The following is a 21,437-nucleotide window of genomic DNA, read 5'->3' as shown; positions in this document are numbered from 1 at the left end:
TGTCGTGCAGACCCAGGAGTGAATATTAGCTGTCGAAAGCAGAGGTTTTCAAGCAGTCTGAAGCATGAGCATCTGTCATGCTAACAGTACACGTGCCACAATATATGATCAGATCTGCTTTCTGCCTTGAGTCCAGACAAAGAAGCTACTTTAGAAGTTTGTGTGCACTTAAGTGTCTTTGTTTTTCTGTAAGAAGTCAGCTGGGATCTTTTAGGACTAGGATAAGTTCTGTACTCTGTCTCGAGTCATGGAAAGCGCCGCTGTGGTCTTTTCTTCACCCTGCAGGCAGTGTCCATCGTGGGTGAGGAGGTGTTCAGCTTCAAACTCTCTCTGTATCCCGGGGCAACCGAGGGTGACGGCTACGGCGACATGTCGAAGGTGGACGGGAAGGTCACCCTGCGCCTGGGCTGCATCCATATCGTCTACCTGCACAAGTTCCTCATGTCTCTGCTGGTAAGGAGCGTCATACTTCTCCACACAGGAGAAACTTCTCCACACCTAAAAAGCCAGATGACTGTTGTCTCTGTGTGGAGGCCGTTGGGCTCCTGGTTACGGTTGCCCTCCTGATTGTGATGGTGCTTATAGGTTAATGTATAAATACACAAACACATGCAATGGACACATGGACACACACACTTTTAGTCTTGAACACGTTTCAGTTTTAAACACATTTCAGTGTTTAAATGCGATGTGGGCTCTTTCTTTCATTTGGCTTCTCAGATTCCTATTTCGAAGTATTAATTTCCTTCATTTGTTGTGAGTGTGTTGCTTTTGTTTCTGTGCTCTTCAACTTAACACAGTCACTAACTACAGAACTAGTCTTTGCCTTGTCTGTTTGTGGCCAATGTCCTCTATGATCCAGCAGTCCACGCTCACACATCTGCAGTTTCAGGTGACGTCTGCAGCAGGATACCGTGAACAGTCTGACATGCTTCCTAATCAACCTATGTTATATTATCTGTAACACACTGTGGCCCAAATCTAATCGGCTCCGCCCTTCTACACCCAGCCACTCTGTGATCAGCGCGGCCGGTATCCTGCAGGTTTTAGATGTGTCCTTGAGCCATCACAGCTGATTCGAATGGCTAAATGACCTCCTCAGGGGCTGTATCCCAATTCAGGGTCTGCAGCCTTAAAGTACGCAGCCTCAACGATCCTCAAGGGCCGCGTACTCAAAGACCACTAAGGCCGGAAGTGCGAGGCTTGTGAAATGGGACGGTCTAGCCTCCGTCGCGCTGCCCAGGTTGCCTAGCAACCATGATACTAACAGCTGGAAACGTTTCATACAGCTTTGTTTGACAGAAATGAAGGAGAAAATCTTTTGTTCATTTGTTTGTTTGTTTCTACATGAGCTTTGATCATTCTCTGATTAAGCTCAGCTATTGAACGGCGTATATTTTAAAGTAAAGGCTTTAAAACCAACAAACCAACAAACGTCACTAATGTCACATGACTTTGCTGACATGTGGCCAACAGTAATGTTTTAATGTTCTTCGTTATTAAACATTTGGACATAAATAAGTGACATCATATTGAGTACTTACTTAAAGTTTACTCTTCGGCGCCCCTCATCCGCCGTTTTTTTTTCGGCAAAATTATCCACACCCACCGCCGCGCTATGCATTCTGGGATATGTTGGGCCACGAAGTCTACACCGCCACGTCCTTAAAATTCAGGGAAATGAAGGACGCATTTGAGGGCCGCATTTCGAGCAGCCTTCGAATTGGGACAGCCTTCGTCGCGTCGCTGTGACGTAATCGTCATTAAAATGCGGCCTTTAAGGCTGCAGACCCTGAATTGGGATACAGCCAACATGTCCTGAAGTTCTCCAGAGGCCTGGTAACGAACTAATCCTGTGATTCAGGTGTGTTGACCCAGGGTGAGATCTAAAACCTGCAGGACACCGGCCATCGAGGCCTGGAGTTGCCCACCCCTGCTCTAGGATATCAATAAAGCACTTATACTTATAAGAATATAATATACTATATATACGATTTTTTTGCCTCTTTTAAACTCTATTACTTTGCCTTTGTTGAATTCTACCAGGAACAGAGACATTCATGAGAGAGTTTATGCAACTATCAGACGGCTGTATTAGGATTTTGTGCTTCACTTGCTAGAAAAAAAACCTTCTGTTTCCTATTCAAGCTATTTGCAGAATTTCCAAAATTCTCTGCTTTGCCTTTTCATTCTGAAGAACAGGAGATAATTACATGCAAGTGATTTCATTTATTGTGAGATTATTGCATTAAACGTCCCTCTGTAAGTGTTTGAAGTCTCCTCCATATCAGAACACAACCGCTGCTGCTCCTGGTGGTTTATAAACCCACTCCAACCTTTTGATAAGTTAATTTCGAACTTCATTCCATGTGGTTGACCTCTGTGAAATGAGTGAGTGTGAGTAGGGATGGACAGAAATTGGCTCCATGTCACTGTGAAATGAAACTGTATTGTACTCTATGTGTTGAGTTGCTTTTGATTGCCTGCAGCTGTCACTGTAATGTCTGCAGGACAGTCGTCGGGAATCATTTAGTTTAAACTCTGATGTGTTTGTAGCTGTGTGTACTGTAGAGTCAAATCAGAGATGTCTTGTTCCCTGTTGCATGACCTTTCTCTGCAGTTCGTTGTCTCTCATCTTTCTTGTCTTGTTGATGTGTTTTGTTCTTGCAGGCTTCTTTTAGCTTTCAGTATACATCTGGTGACGAGGTACAGCATCCAGCATGCACCTCTGAACTGCACTAAACCTTCTGCTTTAGCTTCACTCGACAACACCGCTGCACCCCCACCTTAAATATCATCAGGTTTAACGTCCCAGAGGGACCCTGTCTCTGTGAGCGGATTAACCCCCGTCTCTACCTTCTGCTTGTTGGTCGTAGACTCGGGTTAATCTGAATGACGCGATGTGACAAGGTTTAACTTTGAGGGAGAAGGGAAGTGACAAACAGACAACTTTGAATATATTCTCTGCTCATGCTTTCTTTGATCAGCTTCTCATCACATCTGTATTTATTTCTCATTTCATAACTTTAGAAAATATGAATACGTCTGACCTCCCATGACACATTATCCTTAACTCATCAACAAAATGATGATTAACGGACTATAATGCATCATCTATTTGGAACCAGTTTATTTTTATAAATTAAAATATCAAAAGAAGTAAATAAGGGAAAACTATTCATATGTTTAACCCTTTAAAGCCGGTTGGAGCGGGCACGCTCTGTTTTGCGTAACTATTTTTAAATCCCGGTAGCTCTGCAACCACGTGAGCTAGCGCAGTAATTTTTTTTGCATATGAAACCGGAGGAGTTGTACTTACATCTTATGCCATCAGCTTGTCCTCGGTCACAGTTTCCTTCAACATATAACTTTGCAAAAACTGCATAAAAAGCGCTTGCAGCAACAAAAACATAATATTCCAGAAACAGCTTTGCCGATCCGATCAGCTGTTCGTAACACTTTCTACCGTAATGGCGGACATTTTGCATGTCCGCCATTACCTGCCCGAAACCGGAAGTGACGTCATTTTCGCGGAAATGTAGTTTTTCTACCATCAGGGCCTCATGAGCCTATACTGGTGTTTTTAAAAGTTATGTTTGACTTTCTGACTTTGTGTCGTTTCTGGGATGCTTAGGACTCATATTGCACTGCTGGAAATAGTTTATTTTGATGCATATGCTGCTTTTTTGCAAATTTGCATTATAATATTTATTTTCGTTTTTCCTGCAGTATATAAAAATTGGTATAGTTCAAATATAAAACTATGAAGACACTCAAAATAGTTTCCAAACTATTTTGTGCAAATTTAAAAAATTTTTGTAGTTAATTGCACTTTTTTGCAATTTGTGTAATTACTATGCACTTAATGCAGACATATTATTAAAATCTGGGCTATAATGGTTGTATTGATGTATAGCACCTTGAAATGCTCCCAAAAATGGCTCCACAGCATGTAAAACTATAATATAAGCTCTGGCGGACTTGGTTCTATGGTAGGTCTTAAAGGGTTAAGAACCAGGAAACACATTTCAGTCTTTTAACAAAGCCTGAGCTCAACCCAGTGTTGCAAAATAGCTGTTGGCTTTCACAAAACTGCACAGGGCTTGCTTCACTTTCATTTTTCTAAAACGCTACTTTTAATTTTTATTATTTCATTACCCTTTTGTTTATCCAGGTAAAATCTCTTTTCCAAGAGCAACCAGGCCAAGAGGCCAGACGTACGGTGTAGTTATCATATTGTGCGATTATATTTGTTGTCAGTGCAATTTTATGGATGTCTTTAGGGTGTGTCAACAATCTGATTTCTGCAGTATAAAAGTAAACCCCACCTGCGTGACACAGAAATTTGTAGGATAGCTAACAGTCCAGTTTGCACATTTGACCAAAATTCCACCAAACTGTTACTGAAACAAAGCACATGAGACAGGAAGTCACTCAAAACCCTGAGCGCCACCCGTCTGAGACCAGGAGATGGTCAAAACAACTGCTCTGAATGTTTGGCAGAGTGAGCACGGACACAGGGAGAGATGACAGAAGAAGGAATGCTTTTCATGCACAACATCTGACAGTAATCAGAGCTCACGTCCTCCATATGTGCTATGCAAATCACTCAGCTGCCCTCATCATCCCCCCACACCCTCACTGCCACCCCCCCCCCCCCGTCAGTCACATGACCTTTGCCTGTGTGACGTCTCCTTAAAACGGGTTTGACTTTCATTCTTGTTTCATACGTCAGTCGTGATATGAACCTTTTGACTTCTACACTCAGCTCGATATTTACAATATTAAAAATGTTCAAAAAACGTAACTAATGTATGTCTTGATGCATCTCAATCATCCAGGAAAATAAATCTCCAAAAGTTGATTCTGTTCATCTGGACGTAGCGTTTTGTGGGAGAAACGTTTCATCACTCATCCAAGTGACTTCTTCAGTCTCAGCTGACTGCAGGTTTCAATCTTATAAACAGTACATTTGCATAATGACTGAAACCAGCCCACTGAAGGAACAATGGGCTGTGAGGTCAGTTCCTTAATCAGAATTATGCAAATTCTCATGACCATTGATCAACAACCACTGACCAAAACCCACTGATCAATGGTCATGAGTACCATTCACAGATTTGGGGAATGGCTGCAATCACAGCATGTAAGATGGCCAAAGATGTACCCTTAGGCCCCCTCCTCGATTCAGAGATGGTCTTTCCCTTTTCACGTAAATGGCCTCCTTGACTCCGCCCTCAAACCAGCGTTCCTCCCTGTCCAGGATGTTACATCCTCCTCACTGAAAGAGTGTCCACTGGCCTGTAGGTGTAAATAGACTGCAGAGTCCTGGCCTGACGAGGTAGCTCTTCTGTGTTGTGCCATCCGCTTCGCCAGAGGTTGTTTGGTTTCCCCGATGTATAAATCCTGACAATCCTCCTGCACTTAACAGCATACACTATGTTACTCTGTTTGTGTCGGGGGACCCGATCCTTGGGATGGACCAATTTTTGGCGCAGCGTGTTTTTGGGTTTAAACGCCACAGAAACCCGGTGTTTAGAAAAAATGTGTCTCAACTGTTCTGATACTCCTGACACATATTGGATCACTACAGGTTTTCACTTAGGCAGCGGTTGTCCTTCTCTCCTGGATCGGCTGGAGCTTTCTTTAGGTGCCTTCCCAGCTTTGACAAAAGTCCAGCTGGGATAACCACATTTACTCAGGGCCTTCTTGATGTGCTGTTCTTCTGCCTCCCTGGCCGCTGCGTCAGTGGGGATGGTGTTCGCTCTGTGTCGTAGCGTCCTGATTACACCCAGTTTGTGCTCCAGTGGATGATGAGAGTCAAACCTTAGATACTGATCCGTATGTGTAGGTTTACGGTACACGTCAGCTTTTAGATGTCCCCCATTACTGATGGAAATCATGTTGGTCATGAGAATTTGCATAATTATGATTAAGGAACTGACCTCACAGCCCATTGTTCCTTCAGTCGGCTGGTTTCAGTCATTATGCAAATGTCCTGTTTATAAGATTGGGGAAACCTGCAGTCAGCTGAGACTGAAGAAGTCACCTGGATGAGTGACGAAACGTTTCTCCCAGAAAACGCTACGTCCAGATGAACAGAATCAACTTTTGGAGAGTAACTAATGTAGTTTCCACGTCTCGGTTTCAACTCCTGATTTCAAGTGCCAGCTGGTGTGTAAACGCAGCGACTTTAAAGCCTGCCATCAGCACGAGGTTCATATCCCTGTGAAGGTTTGTGAAACAGAAATGAACCTGTGCACACAGTGAACTCCTCACATTGGCCCTCTGACTTGCTCCTTCATGGCGTCTCTCGAAGTCTACTCCACATCTGGGGAGTCTGTCATCTCACACCTGATTGCTTTTGTTCTTCAGATGTTCGTCGACAACTTCCAGACCGCTAAAGAAGCTCTGAGCGCCGCGACGGCTCAGGCAGCGGAGAAGGCCGCGTCGAGTGTTCGAGACTTCGCCCAGAAGAGTTTCCGTTTGTCCATGGACATCAAGCTGAAGGCCCCACTCATCATCATCCCCCAGTCCTCCACCTCCTGTAATGCTGTGGTGGTGGATCTGGGTCTGATCACGGTGGGAAACAGCTTCTCTCTGCAGCCGGCGGAGGGTTTCCCTCTGCCGGCTGTGGTGGAGAAGATGGATGTCCAGCTGACGCAGCTGAAACTGTCCAGGTAACAACAGAAGAAATGTGAATACACTGACTGTGAGCAGGGATGGAAACAGTTCTGCTTTTGCTTAATTGTGTTTGTTGGTTTAAATCCAGCTAAACTCAGGTTGTTTAGACCTCACTGGGACTTAGAAATGGGTAGAAACGGTACCAATGCACTGATTGCATCCAGTTCTCTTCATCGCTTGGCGTCTTCGTACACACCAGTAGATGGGAAATGTTTCTCCTCTTAGCTGGTCCAGTAGATAAAAACAGATTCCACGGTGCTTTCAGAACCACACGGAAGCGAGACTCTCTGCCCGACATCGAGATCCTTCAGCCAATCAACCTGGAGCTGCTTGTCACCCGAAACCTGGCTGCTTCCTGGTTCTCTAAGATTCCCGGAGTCCAGGTCCAGGGAGTGCTCCGGTCCCTAAATGTAGGTCTCTCTTGTTTTCTGTTGGCTGAACCAGGATTCAGACTCTGCAGAGTGAGACATAAATCTTTATTGTGTATCCATCAGATGAGTCTGGGTGAGGAAGATCTTGGTGTACTGATGAAGATTCTAGTAGAGAACATTGGAGAGGGGAACAAAGAGCACAGCATGGATGTGAAGAGACAGGTGGCCCAAGGTCAGTTCACTCTCACAGCACATGATGGGAAATGAAATAAGTTGGAGAAAAGTCGTTTTCAGCTTGTAAATTCAGACACAGCTGAAGTGATTATCTTTGGACTTAACCAGATCTTTACTCCAGTACTGTGAAGAACCCAGGAGCAAGTTTTAACCATGTTATGTTCTCCATCCATCCATCCATTCGCTTCCGCTTATCCTTTTCAGGGTCTCGGGGGGCGCTGGAGCCTATCCCAGCTGTCATAGGGCGAATGTTATGTTCTATGACTTGCAAATTAAACAAATATCTAGTACTACCTTCTTTCATCTGTACAATAAAATGGTGTCTGGTTCATTCAGCGAAAGGCCAGAGCTGCAGGGACCCAAATCTGGTGAGCAGGTGGTGGCGGGTGGAGACCAGTATTTACTTTTTCTGGGCATTGAAACTGCACACACAATGGCATGAGCATCCTCCCTCAGAGCATTTCAGTTAAAGTTCATTTATCACTAGTGTTAAAGTCGGGTCGCTCTAACAGCAAAGTTTGAGTTTGAGTGGCCATGACGCACGGTTATTATGCAAGAACTTGGTCGATACTTCAATTAGTGAGACATGAAAAAGAAGATCTGAACACATGTGTGTGTTTTTTAATCACACAGAGAAAGCAGAGCTTGCAGAGCAGCTGGTAGATGTGGTGTCATTACCACCAGCATCTTATGGTGCTGTGGCCGCAACCAATGGAATTCAGAATGAAAACACCATCAGCGTTCTCCTCAACTTTGAAGTGGAAGAGGTACAAAATCTGCCAGAGCTCAGTCTGACTCACTTTTCCTCTGTTTCAAGAGAACATCAGTCTGTGGGGACTTTAGAGCAGGGATGGGCAACTCCAGGCCTCGAGGGCCGGTGTCCTGCAGGTTTTAGATCTCACCTTGGGTCAACACACCTGAATCAAATGATTAGTTCGTTACCAGGCCTCTGGAGAACTTCAGGACATGTTGAGGAGTAGGGCTGCCACGATTAGTCGACTAGTCACGATTATGTCGACTATCAAAATTGTCGATGACTGATTTAATAGTCGACGTGTCGTTTGAAGCTTTGTAAGATCACAAAAGACGCAGGAATAAGTAGTAGGATTTAAGAGTGTAATAACGGACTGAAACAGAAGATGGCAGCACTGCATGTACAAGGATGCCAGCTGCCGTTAAACCCCAAAGAAGAAGAAGTAGCGCAGCCCAGCTCAGTTTCCAACAATGGCGGCAGCTAGTTAGTTTTAATATTACTCTTATTATTCTTTCTGGGTCACAAAATAAACGTTTAACATATTTTCAGGCTTGAATGTAGCTGTGTAAACCTCAAATATCTGCTCAGTTTATCAAGACACCACATATTTTCAAAAGCGCTCCAACGTTTTCGGAGACGTCTGTTACCCACTAGCTCGATAGTTAGCCGGGGGCTAGGCTCACTAGAGCCGTGAGAACACCGGACTCCCGGCAGATCTTTTCAAACCCACCGCTGTCTTTCGCTACTCAGGTTAAACATATAAGTCATTTAGATAACTTAAAAATGTTATTGTTTGACTTTTTTCAGTATTTTATTTGTTCCTGAGTAAATCGGTTTGGCTGAGATTAAAGTTATAGTTTTTACACAGCTGAATAAACTTCAAGCAGACAACTGATTATCAGACGTGTGAGATGCTTGAGAATATACTCCGGTGTCCTGTTATATTTTAGATAGCAAGGAGTTTATTAAACTTCACCGAAACAATCTGCAAATTTCATTAAAATTTAATAAACTATCATCTTGTCTTTATTTTTAGTTAGCACAGACCTTAAACACTTAAAATTGTAAGCTAATGATAGTTATATAAGAGCAGATTCTGCTGGTGCAATAAGCTGTATGTTTTACGTCCAATGGATGATGATCTGATTAGTCGACTAATCGCAAAAATAATCGGTGACTAGTCCACTATCAAAATAATCGTTTGTGGCAGCCCTATTGAGGAGCTAATTTAGCCATTTAAATCAGCTGTGTTGGATCAAGGACACATCTAAACCCTGCAGGGACACCGGCCCTCGAAGCCTGGAGTTGCCCACCCCTGCTTTAGAGAGTCTGAAAGAACATTCTGTATCTGAAGAGATACAAAATTTTGCATTCATTGTTGCTCCAACATGTTGGCGCTCTGCTGTCGTCTGAATGTGTTTTCTGCTACTTCTCTTAAGGTGCTTCTGACTCTGAAAAAGCCAAAGGAACAGAAGGAGTCCCCTTTCCTGGTCTTTCACGTCGCCAACATGGGAATTAACACAAAAGTCAGAAAATACGACATGTGCGCAGCAACATACATCCGAAAAATTGCCCTGAAGTGCCTCGAGTTCAAAGGTCAGAGCGTTACAGCACACCAGGGTTTACTGACACAAGTGTGTCTGTACTGGTTTCTTTGGTTGTGCGTGTGCGGTCAAACATGTAAGTGATGTGACTGCTTTGGTCTCTTCTGGTTTAGACTCAAGTGGGGAGCCGCTGTGCCTCATCAGCTCTTCAGTCGCGTCTGGAGCTGAACTGCTCAAAGTGGAGTATTGTAAGGTGAGGTCACCATGTGATTACCTGTTCATGCACGGGAGGTGGAGGCGAGAACAACGTGTGGGGTCGACAGTTTGAGATTCAGCAGTTTTTAATCAGCCTGTTTGTTTCATCAGGCCGACCGTGCCGGACCAAACTTCTCCACCGTCTACAAAAACACCGAGCAGCTGATCAATGTGAGTCATAGTTCATCACCTGCAGATCAGTACAGCATCATCTCTGCACATCTCATGGTCGTGTTGAAGGAAATGCAAGCTTGACTTTAGCCCTGTTTGCACAGATTTAGTGTTACCAGGTGGATTTGTCTGTGTTGTGTGCAGCATTTTCACACTGCATCAGCCACGTTTTACTCAAATTTACAACACAGACACAAAAAAAGCTCCACGTCACGTCATCCTGTTCTGATAGATTTGAGCCTGTTCTTTCTATGAATGCCTCTCTACGCTGTCTAACAACAAAACCTGTATTTGTGACGAGAGGTAGAACAGGGAAAAGTAACTTAATAAAATACCAGTGATGAACGTGGCACCACGGGACTAAGATCTGTCACACCCAGGTGTTGCACATTTTTGAGAACCACTGAAATGCATCAGCTTTCCTCTTGGGTCGTAGGTGACTTTCACCTCACTCGACGTCATGCTTCACACCGAAGCTCTGCTGTCAGCCATTAACTTCCTGTCGACGGCGTTGTCATCTGGCGGCGGCGTTCCATCTCCAGAGAAAGAAGTCCGACCAAAGACGGAGGATAAGACGGTTTCTGCGAAGTCCAGTCAGTAACACATGCACGCACACACACACACCCACACAGGTATAATGAGTCTGACTTAAAACTCAGCGTCATGTATTATCTTTCTCCTGCAGCTGCCCTGGTGTCACCTGTAGACTCTCAGGTCACAGACCTGAAGGTGGTCATGGATCTCGGGGCCTTCAACGTCCTAGTGTGCGACCAGTTGTGCAACATGGCCGACATCAAGATCCAAGGTGCTGAATCGGAGCTGAATTTTGTTTTCTGTGAGTTTTCACTACCAAACCTGATGTAACACGCCTGCTGTGTTCCTCAGGTATTAATGGCTCGCTGCTGATGCAAGGACCTCAGACTCATATATCAGGCGGCCTGCGAGACTTCATTGTTCTAAACGTTGATCCCAAAAGCTTCCACAAGAAGGTCAGTAAGTTGTCTTATATAAGAATTAGGGATGCACCGATACCAGTATCGGGTATCGGCCTCGATACCACATTTTCTAAAGTACTCGTACTCGTTAAAAGTCCCCCGATACCGAGGACCGATACCACGGTCTGAGACCTGTCTATGTTTGAGCGGCATGTAAGGGGTTAATCACAGGCGCTGAGTGCCCGCCCCCAAGCCCCGAGTGCCCGCCCCCAGGCCCAGAGTGCCCGCCCCCAGGTCCCGGCTGCAGCTCAGAGCTGGGAGAAGGCGAGGCGAGACATATCAGCCGTGTGTAACTATTTCAAAGTGAACGAAGACGCGAAAACAAAGGCGGACTGCAAATTGTGCTCAGCGAAATTGTCCAGAGGCTCTAAAGGTAGCGCATTTAACACAAGCAATTTAATCAAGCACCAAAATCCCAACACGACAACGAGTACAAAGAGTTTACCCACGCTTATTTACCCACGCTTATTTACCCACGCTTATTAGCACAGAGGAGCATAGCTGATGCTATAGCAGTGGGACGGAAAATAGTTGGGCATTTTAAACACTCCGCCTTAGCCTACTCCCGCCTCGAGGACATTCAGGGACAGCTCAACCAGCCAATAAAGAGACTGCAGCAGGACGTACAGACGCGCTGGAACAGCACGTATTACATGCTCCAATCCCTCATCGAGCAAAAGCGAGTGCTGGGCGTGTCCGAGCACGAACTCCCTGACTATCTCACCGCTCACCAATGGGCTCTTATGGAGACGACTGTTGCCATCCTCGCCCCCTTTGAGGAACTAACTAAAAAAGTGAGCAGCTACGACGCACTAGCCTCTGATGTCATCCCAGCTGTGACTGTGCTAGTGAGACTTCTAAACAGAGAAACAGACGAACAAATTTAAAATTAAAATTTGTTTTTTCATAATTATTTATTCTGTAATATGTTGCATACAACATGCTTTTCATTTTAAATAAATGTTCTTAATTCCAAACTAGTCTCTTGTTTGTTTTTTGTTAAATTATAGGACTAAAGCTGTTACCTGCAAATTTAAATCATGTTTTTATTAAGTACTCTGTATCTGTATCGATATCGGCGAGTACTGAAATGCAAGTACTCGTACTCGTTTCCAAAAAAGTGGTATCGGTGCATCCCTAATAAGAATGCTTCACTCCATTGTGTCAAAACTGATAACGTCTTCAGACCCTGATACCCCCGGACTGCTTTAGATCGTCCTGCCCTCTTGTGTTTGTGTTTGTGTGTGAGCTAACAGTTCCCCTCTGATTATGCTTCAGGCCATCTCCATCGTGGGTCACGAGGTGTTCAGCTTCAGCATGAGTCTGACCCCTAACGCCACAGAGGGCGCGGGCTACGCCGACACCTCCAAAACTGACGGCAAAGTGAAGTTAAACGTGGGCTGCATCCAGGTGGTTTACCTGCACAGGTTCTTCATGTCCCTGCTGGTGAGTCACACGTGATGATTGAAAGTTAGTTTGTAGAGCTGTTTTTAGTTTGACCCGAGCAGCTTACCTGCACTCTGCTTTGTTATTTGTGTTCCCTCCAGTTTGATTTGTTTTTCTTTCTCGGTATTAATGTTGTGAGTTTTCTTTTATTCTTTTTAATTTTTGCCAATGAGAAGAAATGCAAAAAGAAACCTGGATCCAGTGATATTTAAAACATCTGAGAAGAGTGCAATGAATAGTCACTACTGGACTGAAGAAAACTGTTTGTTTGTTTTTTAATTTTCTTGCAGAATTTCACCAACAACTTCCAGACCGCTAAAGAAGCTCTGAGCGCCGCGACGGCTCAGGCAGCGGAGAAGGCCGCGTCCAGCGTTCGTGACTTCGCCCAGAAGAGCTTCCGTCTGTCCATGGACATCAACCTTAAGGCCCCAGTCATCATCATACCACAGTCCTCCACCTCCAACAACGCTCTGGAGGTGGACCTGGGTCTGATTACTGTTGGGAACAGCTTCTCTCTGCTGGATGTCACAGGATGTCCGCTGCCAGCCGTCATCGACAACATGGACGTCCAGCTGACGAAGGTGAAACTCTCCAGGTCAGTGAAACAAAGCCTCAAAGACTTGATCCACAGTCAGAAAGGTTAATGGTGTTAATTAAGATTTTACAAAGTGAGATGAAAGAATCTGAATACTGAAATCCTTAATGTCAGTAATGAAATCTGTTCTTAGAATAGGACCTTAAAGGAAGTCTCAGGAGCGTAAAAAGATGCGACTGGACTTCTTTAAGCCTGTTTCACCAAGAAGCTTCTTCAGTTTTTAAAAGTTTTAAAGCTGAAGGAAACCTTGGATAAGATGTGAGAGGTTTCCATGTCTTTTTAAGCTCCTAAGACTACCGTAACCTTTAATGACTGAGAACCTCCACAGACATGCAGGAAGGAAGACCCAATCTGGCCACCTGAATCTTGGCGCCTCTCCTTTGTGTTAAAACAGTGAAGTTTGCAGGTCAATCTGAGAAAAAGGATGAAACTGCATGTGCAAGTAGTCAGATCAGGAATCCCAAGGATATTGTGGTCATGCTTGAAAAAAGGTGCACAAGCAGAAAGCTTTGAAGGGGAAGCTTTTGTTTTATATGCAGACTTTGATTAGTTTCTCCTGTAAGCACATTGACTCCTTCCTGTTGTGGCCCAGGACAAGCTTAGAGCCTGACTCAAACCAACCTAGCAGAGAGCTGCTTGAACCGGTCAACCTGCACCTGAACATCAAGAGAAACCTGGCAGCTTCCTGGTACAAGAAGATGGCTGCTGTGGAGATCGATGGAGATCTGAAACCCATGAAGGTAGGAGGAAGAGGAAGTTAACATGTATGCTTGTTACATTATTAAACTTGTAACCAAAAATCTTTCCCAGATTACAAGACGATATAAAAACAGTGTAGCTGTACAGTAGGGCTGCCACGATTAGTCGACTAGTCACGATTATGTCGACTATCAAAATCGTCGACGACTGATTTAATAGTTGACGCGTCGTTTGAAGCTTTGTAAGATCACAAAAGACGCAGGAATAAGTAGTAGGATTTAAGAGTGTAATAACGGACTGGAACAGAAGATGGCAGCACTGCATGTACAAGGATGCCAGCTGCCGTTAAACCCCGAAGAAGAAGAAGCTGTCCCAGAATTCATAGCGCAGCCCAGCTCAGTTTCCAACAATGGCGGCAGCTAGTTAGTTTTAATATTACTCTTATTATTCTTTCTGGGTCACAAAATAAACGTTTAACATATTTTCAGGCGAGAATGTAGCTGTGTAAACCTCAAATATCTGCTCGGTTTATCAAGACGCCACATATTTTAAAAAGCGCTCCGACGTTTTCGGAGACGTCTGTTAGCCACTAGCTCGATAGCTAGCCGGGGGCTAGGCTCGCTAGAGCCGTGAGAACACCGGACTCCCGGCAAATAGTTTTCAAACCCACCGCTGTCTTTCGCTACTCAGGTTAAACATATATAAGTCACTTAGATAACTTAAAAATGTTATTGTTTGGCTTTTTTTAGTATTTTATTTGTTCCTGAGTAAATCGGTTTGGCTGAGATTAAAGTTATAGTTTTTACACAGCTGAATAAACATCAAGCAGACAGCTGATTATCAGAAGTGTGAGATGCTCGAGAATTTATTCCGGTGTCCTGTTATATTTTAGATAGCAAGGAGTTTATTAAACTTCACTGAAACAATCTGCAAATTTCATTAAAATTTAATAAACTATCATCTTGTCTTTATTTTTAGTTAGCACATACCTTAAACACTTAAAGCTGTAAGCTAATGATAGTTATATAAGAGCAGATTCTGCTGGTGCAGTAATCTATATGTTTTAAGTCCAATGGATGATGATCTGATTAGTCGACTAATCGCAAAAATAATCGGTGACTAGTCAACTATCAAAATAATCGTTTGTGGCAGCCCTACTGTACAGTATGGTTGGTGTTTTAAGACGTATGCAATAATCTTCCTCAATAGAATAAAATAAGTCAGAAATTCCACTAATGATTTTATTCTTGTTTTTACAACCAGTCGACAAGTAAACCACCAAAGGTACAGTTTCCCCTGAGGACAGTCCTCTCTGTAGAGTTATATTGTTGCTGGTCTCGTCTTTTACTTGGAAGCTGGATGCAGTTTGTTTGTTGTGGTCTGTAGTCTCCGTAGACACCTCCAATAAGGACGCAGGTTTAGGCTAGGCTAGCAGCCTTTAGCCGTAGCCTCATTCTAGTCACAGCTGTAGACAGACTGAGTAGTGACTGATGCGTCTGTGCAGGTGAAGCTCAGTCAAGACGACCTGAAGGTGGTGCTCAGGATCCTGATGGAGAATCTGGGAGAGGCCGGAAGCCCGGAGCCCGCCGCAGCCCGGCAGGAGACCAGTCTGCAGGTCCGAGCAACTGGAGCCACCCCGACAGGTCCGATTGAGTTTATGTTCAGATCTTCACTCATCCAGAGTTGAACCCTGATATTTGTCTGGTTACTGTATCTGACTGTATCTGATGTATCTGATATAAGATAGACCAGGATTATTTTGAACCCTAAATCAAGCTAGGCTGCTCGAAAGTCCAAGAATAAAAATATTGTTAATGAGTGTAATGGATCCACTTTAAGGTTTCTTGCCGTTTTGTTGATGTGATCTTTGTCCTGATTGCTCAGGTGGTTCTGGAAAGGTGACTGTGAGCCACAGTGAAGAGGATGATGAAACTTTGGAGACTGTCAAGTTTAACTTCAACATCGAGTCTCTTGGTCTGGTTCTGTACCTCGACCCCAAACAGGTCAGTTAGAAACAACAAGGACGTGAAAAGAAGCTGATATCTGGGGGACGGTATTCGTCCAGTGGTTGGAGTAAGCAAGTAAATGTTAGTTATTCTTCCTGACTGTTGTCCCTGTTCCCAGTCCTCAGATCTCCAGAACCAGCAGGACCTCAGACTGGGAGAATTTGCCCTACACTTGCTAAAAACTTCAGGGAAGATCCTAAACAATGGCAGCATGGAGGTGAGCACGGTGCTGACTGCCTGCACGCTGGACGACCTGAGGACCGGCATGGAGAGGGTCACCTCGCGGTAAGAGTCAAATGATCTCTGCTTTGTGTCTGTCTGACTGTTTTGTTGATGACGTGATCTATCACTGATGGAGTTCTTCATCAAATAGTCTGTAGTTGTTTTTCAGAGAAGAAGAAGAAATAGTCAGATCACACTGCACAGTGAATATGATCCATATCCAGTCTGCCTCCTTTACCTGTTCCCACAGATGGTTTTTAGGGTCCCACAACATTTTGTAACATTTACAATCAATCGGCAGGATCATACTGCTGTTAACATGCACTGCAGTATAGTTAATTGGCTGTTACCAGTCAGTGATCACACATTGTGTTAACTTGCTGCAGGATGGTGAAGCAGAGAGACGAAGAGAGCTCAGGGGTCACGATCGACGTGACGTACCGGCAGAGCGCAGCAGAACGGGAGGTGGTGGCCGTTCTGCAGAAGCTCTATCTCTGTGCAAGCGTGGAGTTTCTGATGGCCGTCGGAGATTTCTTCCTGCAGGCTCTGCCGCAGAGTTCGGCTCCACCCGCCACCTCTGCACCGAGCGACAGACTGCAGCTGAGACAGACCACTGAACCACGAGCCGACCCCAAGACTGGTAAGATCGGGACACCAGACCCCAACCGGAGAGGCGGGGGGATTGAGTATATCTACTGTATCAACAGGAATATTAAAAGAATCCAGAAAGGGTTAGTCTACAACTGCAGCAGGGAGCCCAGCCTACACTTTTGACCACTGAATGGCGAGATCATGATCTACTTTATCTGATTTAGCAATGAGAACAAAATTGATGTTTCCAAGTATTCAGAGCTTCAAGCTAAAGACGACCATTCAGAATCACAAAGCGAGAACACAAGACTGTTTTCTCTCTGCAGCCTCCACAGTGAAGACTCGACTTCGAGCAGTGGTGGTGGACCCAGAGGTGGTGTTCGTGGCCAACCTGATGAAGGCCGACGCCCCAGCTCTCGTGGCCTCGTTTCAGTGCGACTTCACACTACAGGCCGAGGAGGACGGCACACAGAACATGAGAGCCAACCTGAGGGAGCTGAAGGTCCTCGCCTGCCCCTTCATCCAAAACAAAGAGGACAAGGCTGTCACCACCGTAAGAGTCTGCTTGTTTTTTGCAGTTTGTAGATTCTTCACTCACTGTTATATCAGTTCTGTTTTTTGATATGTCAGACACATTTAAACCCACAGCGTTTTGGAATTGTTGACTGGGAATAAAACCATTTTACTGCATTACCCTTAAAAATATGAGTCGGGTAACAGATTAACTGAAAAGTGTCTTACTGTAGGGGAAGAAAATGTGATAAGTAATGAGAGATGAACAAACATGATTAAAGGTTTCAGTCTGGCTCTATCCAAAAGGTACTGAGACCTTGTTCGGTCACCTTGGAAACCAAAGCTCACCCCAATCAGCCACTGAGGGGCTCCGTGACAGTGGAGGAAATCATAATTAAGGTATTTATTTATGGATTTATAATGTGTTGCTTCTCTGAACGCGGTGATTTCCCGACTGTCAGTGAACTCATCACCAGTGTGTCGTTCATCTGCAGATTTCACCGTTCATCCTCAACACCGTGACAACGATAACAGCCGCCATGACGGCAAAGCAGAAGGATCAACAGTGCGAGGCATCGAAGCCCGATGTCAGTGACCTGTGGTCGGTCATGAACATCTACAACTGTAACTACTGGTTCCTGGGAGTGGACCAGGCCACCGAGGTCACCGAGAGCTTCAGAGAACCGGACGGACGAAATGAAGGGGAGAGCTTTGGCGTCGAAGTCAAGGTACCACGGCGTCTTCGCAGAACGTTCATTGTAAAACTTTAAAGAAGGTTTGCTTCTTTTTGACGAGCTGTTGTTGGCCCTCAGGTTGTACAGGTGACTCTTGAGTCCGGTTTGGGTCATCGAACAGTCCCTCTGCTGCTGGCCGAGTCCTCCTTCAATGGTTCAGCCAAAAACTGGTCTTCGCTGCTACAGCTGAAAGCTGATATGACGCTTGAAGTAAGAACTCAACCTGGATTCAGACCTGATCCTGAAACTCGTGTCATATATTCAAGGCTCCTAACTTTAGTTTTAGCTGAGGAGTATTTAAGAACATTGTTCATGTGTTCATCCCTACCAACGAAGGTGTTGACGCCATTGGAAGGGAAAGGCTGATATATTCCAGAAAGACAAAAATCTCTCTGACAGCTGAGTTATCGCAGCTGCTGTGCTCAGTGAAAAAAAAAAACCAAGTGTGTCATCTGTTCCCAGGTGAATTACTTTAATGAGACTCACGCGGTGTGGGAGCCTCTGCTGGAACGAGTCGACGGCGGCAGACGAAGGTGGAACCTGGAGTTCGAGGTAAAGCTGCTCTTAATGAACTTTGTGTGATTATTATGACAGCTACACAATGTCACACTCCAGTAAATGTCCCACAGCAAAGCAATTCCCTGAAGTCCTTAATATTACAGGTGTAAGAGCTGATTGGCACGTCTGTAATCTGCCATTTAAAGGTGGAATGAAGGTGAATCGGATCACCTGCTGTCCCACTGCAGAACTTTGAAAACCCTCAATGAGTTTTTAAATGGAATAAAATTCCCAGCAACGATCGGCTGAAGGCTGATGAACTTAGTGATGCTGTTTTTGCTCCTGCAGATGAAGAACAACCCAATCCATGACAAAAGCCCCGTTCACGGAGATGACTTCATATTCCTTCCTGAACCTCGCACTGTCGTTAGCATCTGCTCCAAAGACACCATGAATGTCACCGTCTCCAAGTGCTGCCTCAACGTTTTCCAAAACCTCGCCAAGGTACAGAACAGCTTCATTTTGTGTCTGACTGATGCTGTAATATCACTTCTAATCGACTTTGTGTTGAATCGCTGAGTGCCCTTTTCCTTTGCTGTGTTTTGATCAGGCGTTCTCGGAGGGAACGACTTCCACCTTTGATTACTCTCTGAAGGAGAAGGCGCCATTCACTATTAGAAACTCTCTGGGAATTCCCTTCATTGTGGAGCACAGTTCTAACTTGAGACTGGTGGGATCTGCGGGGCAGGGAAAGCTCCACGAGTTGCCGGTGGATCAGAACATGGAACTGGAGCACTCAGTGTTCGAACCAGCATCCAGAGGCAAACTTTCAGCTCTCCAGCGGCAAGAGAGCTGCCTGTTCAACCTCACCATCGGTCAGACGTTCCCACTCGTTCTCTGTTGGTGCTGCGCGTTGTCTTATGCTAAGCTTGCGATTGGAGATGTGTTATTTCTCTCCCCATACAGTGCCCTCAGGATACAGCGAGATCGCCAACATCCCTGTGGACAAACCGGGTCGACGCCTCTACAACATCCGCGGCCCGAATCTGCAGGAGGCCATATCTGTGCTGTTGCAGATTGACGCCAACGAAGGCAACAAGGTCATCACGGTTCGCTCGCCGCTGCAGGTCTGAACCACAGACGCTCTAAATAAAGCCGATATTGTGATTAGAAAAGCAGGACAGGTTTATTTAGAGGCAACTTTTGTTTGTGTTTTTAGATAAAAAATCACTTCTCGGTGCCATTCACCATCCTCAAGTACTCTCCACAAACCAGAGCTCTGCAGGTTATTGGACAGGCCGAACCCAAGACGGAGTTTCATGTCACCTTAGAAACTTACAGGTAGAATCACACCACCTTCTTCAGGTGTTCGAGAGACTGTTTAAGGGCATCCACACAATAAACAAATAAAAAAATTTATTATTCCTGTCGCTTCCGTACATTTTTCGCCGTGGAACTAGTCCCACAGTTTTTATCCGATTTTCGCCGTTCAAATCTTAAAAAATTCTGCTATTTCTGCTAATGCCGGCTATATCTTTTGGTGCTCATAGCTTCTATACTTTTTGAGATATTGAATTTTTTTTGCAATATTTTTGCCCATTGAAATGAATGGAACACATTATCAATGTGGTCAGTTATTTCTGCTCGCCGGGCTGAGCTGTGTTTTAGCTCAGTGAGATGAGCAGCCGTTCTCAGACTGGGAGGCCCGGGTTCAAATCCCGCTTATGGCAACAATTTTTGCAGTTCACAGTTAAACTTTTTTAACTGTTTTCAACACAAATTTTTAGCTTTTTCACCCCTTTTCAGCAGAATTTTCAGTTTTTTCACCACTTTTCAGCACAAATCCCAGCTTTTTCAGCTGTTTTCAGCAAAAACCTATTTTCAGCAGAATTTTCAGAATTTTCACCTCTTTTCAGCCCAAATTCTGCTTATTCACCTCTTCTGCAAAATTCTCAACCTTTTCACCTCTTATCAGCACAAATCTCAGCTGTTTTCAGAAAAAACTATTTTCAGCAGAAATTCTGCTGATTCACCTCTTTTCTGCAAAGTTTTCAGCCATTTCAACTCTTATCAGCACAATTCTCAGCAGCTTCTGCTCATTTCAGCAGAATTGTCAGTCTCTCCACCTCTTCTTTGTGAGAATGACTTTGGCTCAGTGAGATGAATAGCCGCCTTGAGACCAGAAGGGCCAGTTTCGAATCCTGCTCATGGCAATTTTTTTTTTCACCACTTTTCAGCAAAAATTTCTGCTTCTTGACCTGTTTTCAGCAGAATTTTCAGTTTCTTCACCACCATACAACTTTTTGCAACTTTTCAACTTTTCCAGCTTTTTTCAGCAGACATCTTCAGCGTTAAGGCTCCACACAGCATTTTCGCAGGAAATGCAAATTTTTCTAGTTAGCATAGTCATAGTCTTTGTGGATTTAATGATTGTCTCAATAGAAGACATCCTCTGCTGCTCTGAACATCTACAAAATTAGGGTTTGCCAACATGGGCGAGCTTCTGGTTGCAGATCCTTTTTTCCGAACTGAATTTGTGACACTTTAAGTGCAATCTTGTCCCTGAAACTCTCTGGGTGCTGTTGTGAGTTCCTGTGGATCTGAGCAGCTCCAGGTGCCTCGTCATGACTTCCGGAGGTGGTGAGAGTCTTTACTTCCTCTTTCCTCCAGATCTCAGCTGTTTTTGCAGCCAGCAGGAGAGCTGACAGGTCAGTACGCGCCATCTTCCACCTGCATATCCTGGAAGGAGCAGGTGCACTGTAGCTCAGAGGTGAGGTCGGTGCTTCAGTGTCCCGCATCCGAAAGCAGCCTGCTGCCGCTCATGGTCAGCACTTTGGCCGTCCCCGATGACCTGCGACACATCACCAGCTGTGGAGAGGAGGACTGGGACCCCGCCTATGTCATCCATCTCCATCCTATGGCTACCCTACGCAACCTGCTGCCATACACCATTCGCTACATGATGGAGGTAACCCTAACCCTAACAGCTCCATCAAGGTTTAGTAATGCAATAATAAAGAGTCTTTGCAGATATTCACATCTGTTTGTTAGAAATGTTTTATTATTTTATAAACAAATGTAAACTAACCTGATCTAAAATAATCTGATCGGACCTGATGTGTCGC

At 44.7% G+C, this 21,437-nt stretch overlaps 2 protein-coding genes and 1 long non-coding RNA gene across 11 annotated transcripts in view; 2 read left to right on the top strand and 1 right to left on the bottom strand.

The window, feature by feature from the left end:
• agrp (agouti related neuropeptide) overlaps nucleotides 1-1,920 on the bottom strand; it is a 35,488-nt gene extending 33,568 nt beyond the window's left edge. The window contains exon 1 of the mRNA XM_085131914.1: nucleotides 1,807-1,920. The gene's annotated coding sequence lies outside the window, so the exon portion shown is untranslated. The remainder of the gene's footprint in view (nucleotides 1-1,806) is intronic.
• The window catches only part of vps13c (vacuolar protein sorting 13 homolog C), a 68,246-nt gene that overhangs the window by 24,646 nt on the left and 22,163 nt on the right, over nucleotides 1-21,437 (top strand). For 5 of the 9 annotated variants that reach the window (XM_085182901.1, XM_085183120.1, XM_085182738.1 and 2 more), the window contains 30 exons: nucleotides 286-453; nucleotides 2,671-2,706; nucleotides 6,376-6,680; nucleotides 6,950-7,094; nucleotides 7,179-7,287; nucleotides 7,923-8,056; nucleotides 9,483-9,639; nucleotides 9,761-9,840; nucleotides 9,954-10,013; nucleotides 10,450-10,606; nucleotides 10,699-10,818; nucleotides 10,899-11,002; nucleotides 12,287-12,454; nucleotides 12,745-13,049; nucleotides 13,642-13,789; nucleotides 15,012-15,032; nucleotides 15,253-15,391; nucleotides 15,633-15,751; nucleotides 15,873-16,039; nucleotides 16,363-16,616; nucleotides 16,894-17,120; nucleotides 17,387-17,479; nucleotides 17,575-17,808; nucleotides 17,893-18,024; nucleotides 18,277-18,366; nucleotides 18,661-18,816; nucleotides 18,923-19,187; nucleotides 19,279-19,439; nucleotides 19,532-19,653; nucleotides 20,983-21,280. In XM_085182901.1, the coding sequence (XP_085039027.1) occupies nucleotides 286-453; nucleotides 2,671-2,706; nucleotides 6,376-6,680; nucleotides 6,950-7,094; nucleotides 7,179-7,287; nucleotides 7,923-8,056; nucleotides 9,483-9,639; nucleotides 9,761-9,840; nucleotides 9,954-10,013; nucleotides 10,450-10,606; nucleotides 10,699-10,818; nucleotides 10,899-11,002; nucleotides 12,287-12,454; nucleotides 12,745-13,049; nucleotides 13,642-13,789; nucleotides 15,012-15,032; nucleotides 15,253-15,391; nucleotides 15,633-15,751; nucleotides 15,873-16,039; nucleotides 16,363-16,616; nucleotides 16,894-17,120; nucleotides 17,387-17,479; nucleotides 17,575-17,808; nucleotides 17,893-18,024; nucleotides 18,277-18,366; nucleotides 18,661-18,816; nucleotides 18,923-19,187; nucleotides 19,279-19,439; nucleotides 19,532-19,653; nucleotides 20,983-21,280 (4,674 nt within the window). The remainder of the gene's footprint in view (nucleotides 1-285; nucleotides 454-2,670; nucleotides 2,707-6,375; nucleotides 6,681-6,949; nucleotides 7,095-7,178; nucleotides 7,288-7,922; nucleotides 8,057-9,482; nucleotides 9,640-9,760; nucleotides 9,841-9,953; nucleotides 10,014-10,449; nucleotides 10,607-10,698; nucleotides 10,819-10,898; nucleotides 11,003-12,286; nucleotides 12,455-12,744; nucleotides 13,050-13,641; nucleotides 13,790-15,011; nucleotides 15,033-15,252; nucleotides 15,392-15,632; nucleotides 15,752-15,872; nucleotides 16,040-16,362; nucleotides 16,617-16,893; nucleotides 17,121-17,386; nucleotides 17,480-17,574; nucleotides 17,809-17,892; nucleotides 18,025-18,276; nucleotides 18,367-18,660; nucleotides 18,817-18,922; nucleotides 19,188-19,278; nucleotides 19,440-19,531; nucleotides 19,654-20,982; nucleotides 21,281-21,437) is intronic. The other 4 variants (XM_085183344.1, XM_085183049.1, XM_085182975.1 and 1 more) reach the window with 3 other exon arrangements.
• On the top strand, nucleotides 13,056-13,555 carry LOC146526204 (uncharacterized). Its single transcript, XR_014869385.1, has 2 exons — nucleotides 13,056-13,243; nucleotides 13,315-13,555. It is a non-coding gene; the product is annotated as an uncharacterized LOC146526204 (long non-coding RNA).

This window comes from Neolamprologus multifasciatus, chromosome 1, assembly GCF_963576455.1.
Source record: "Neolamprologus multifasciatus chromosome 1, fNeoMul1.2, whole genome shotgun sequence".
Lineage (NCBI taxonomy): Eukaryota > Metazoa > Chordata > Actinopteri > Cichliformes > Cichlidae > Neolamprologus > Neolamprologus multifasciatus.
The sequence above is the reverse complement of the archived record's forward strand: the minus strand, read 5'-3'. Positions and strand labels throughout refer to the sequence as shown.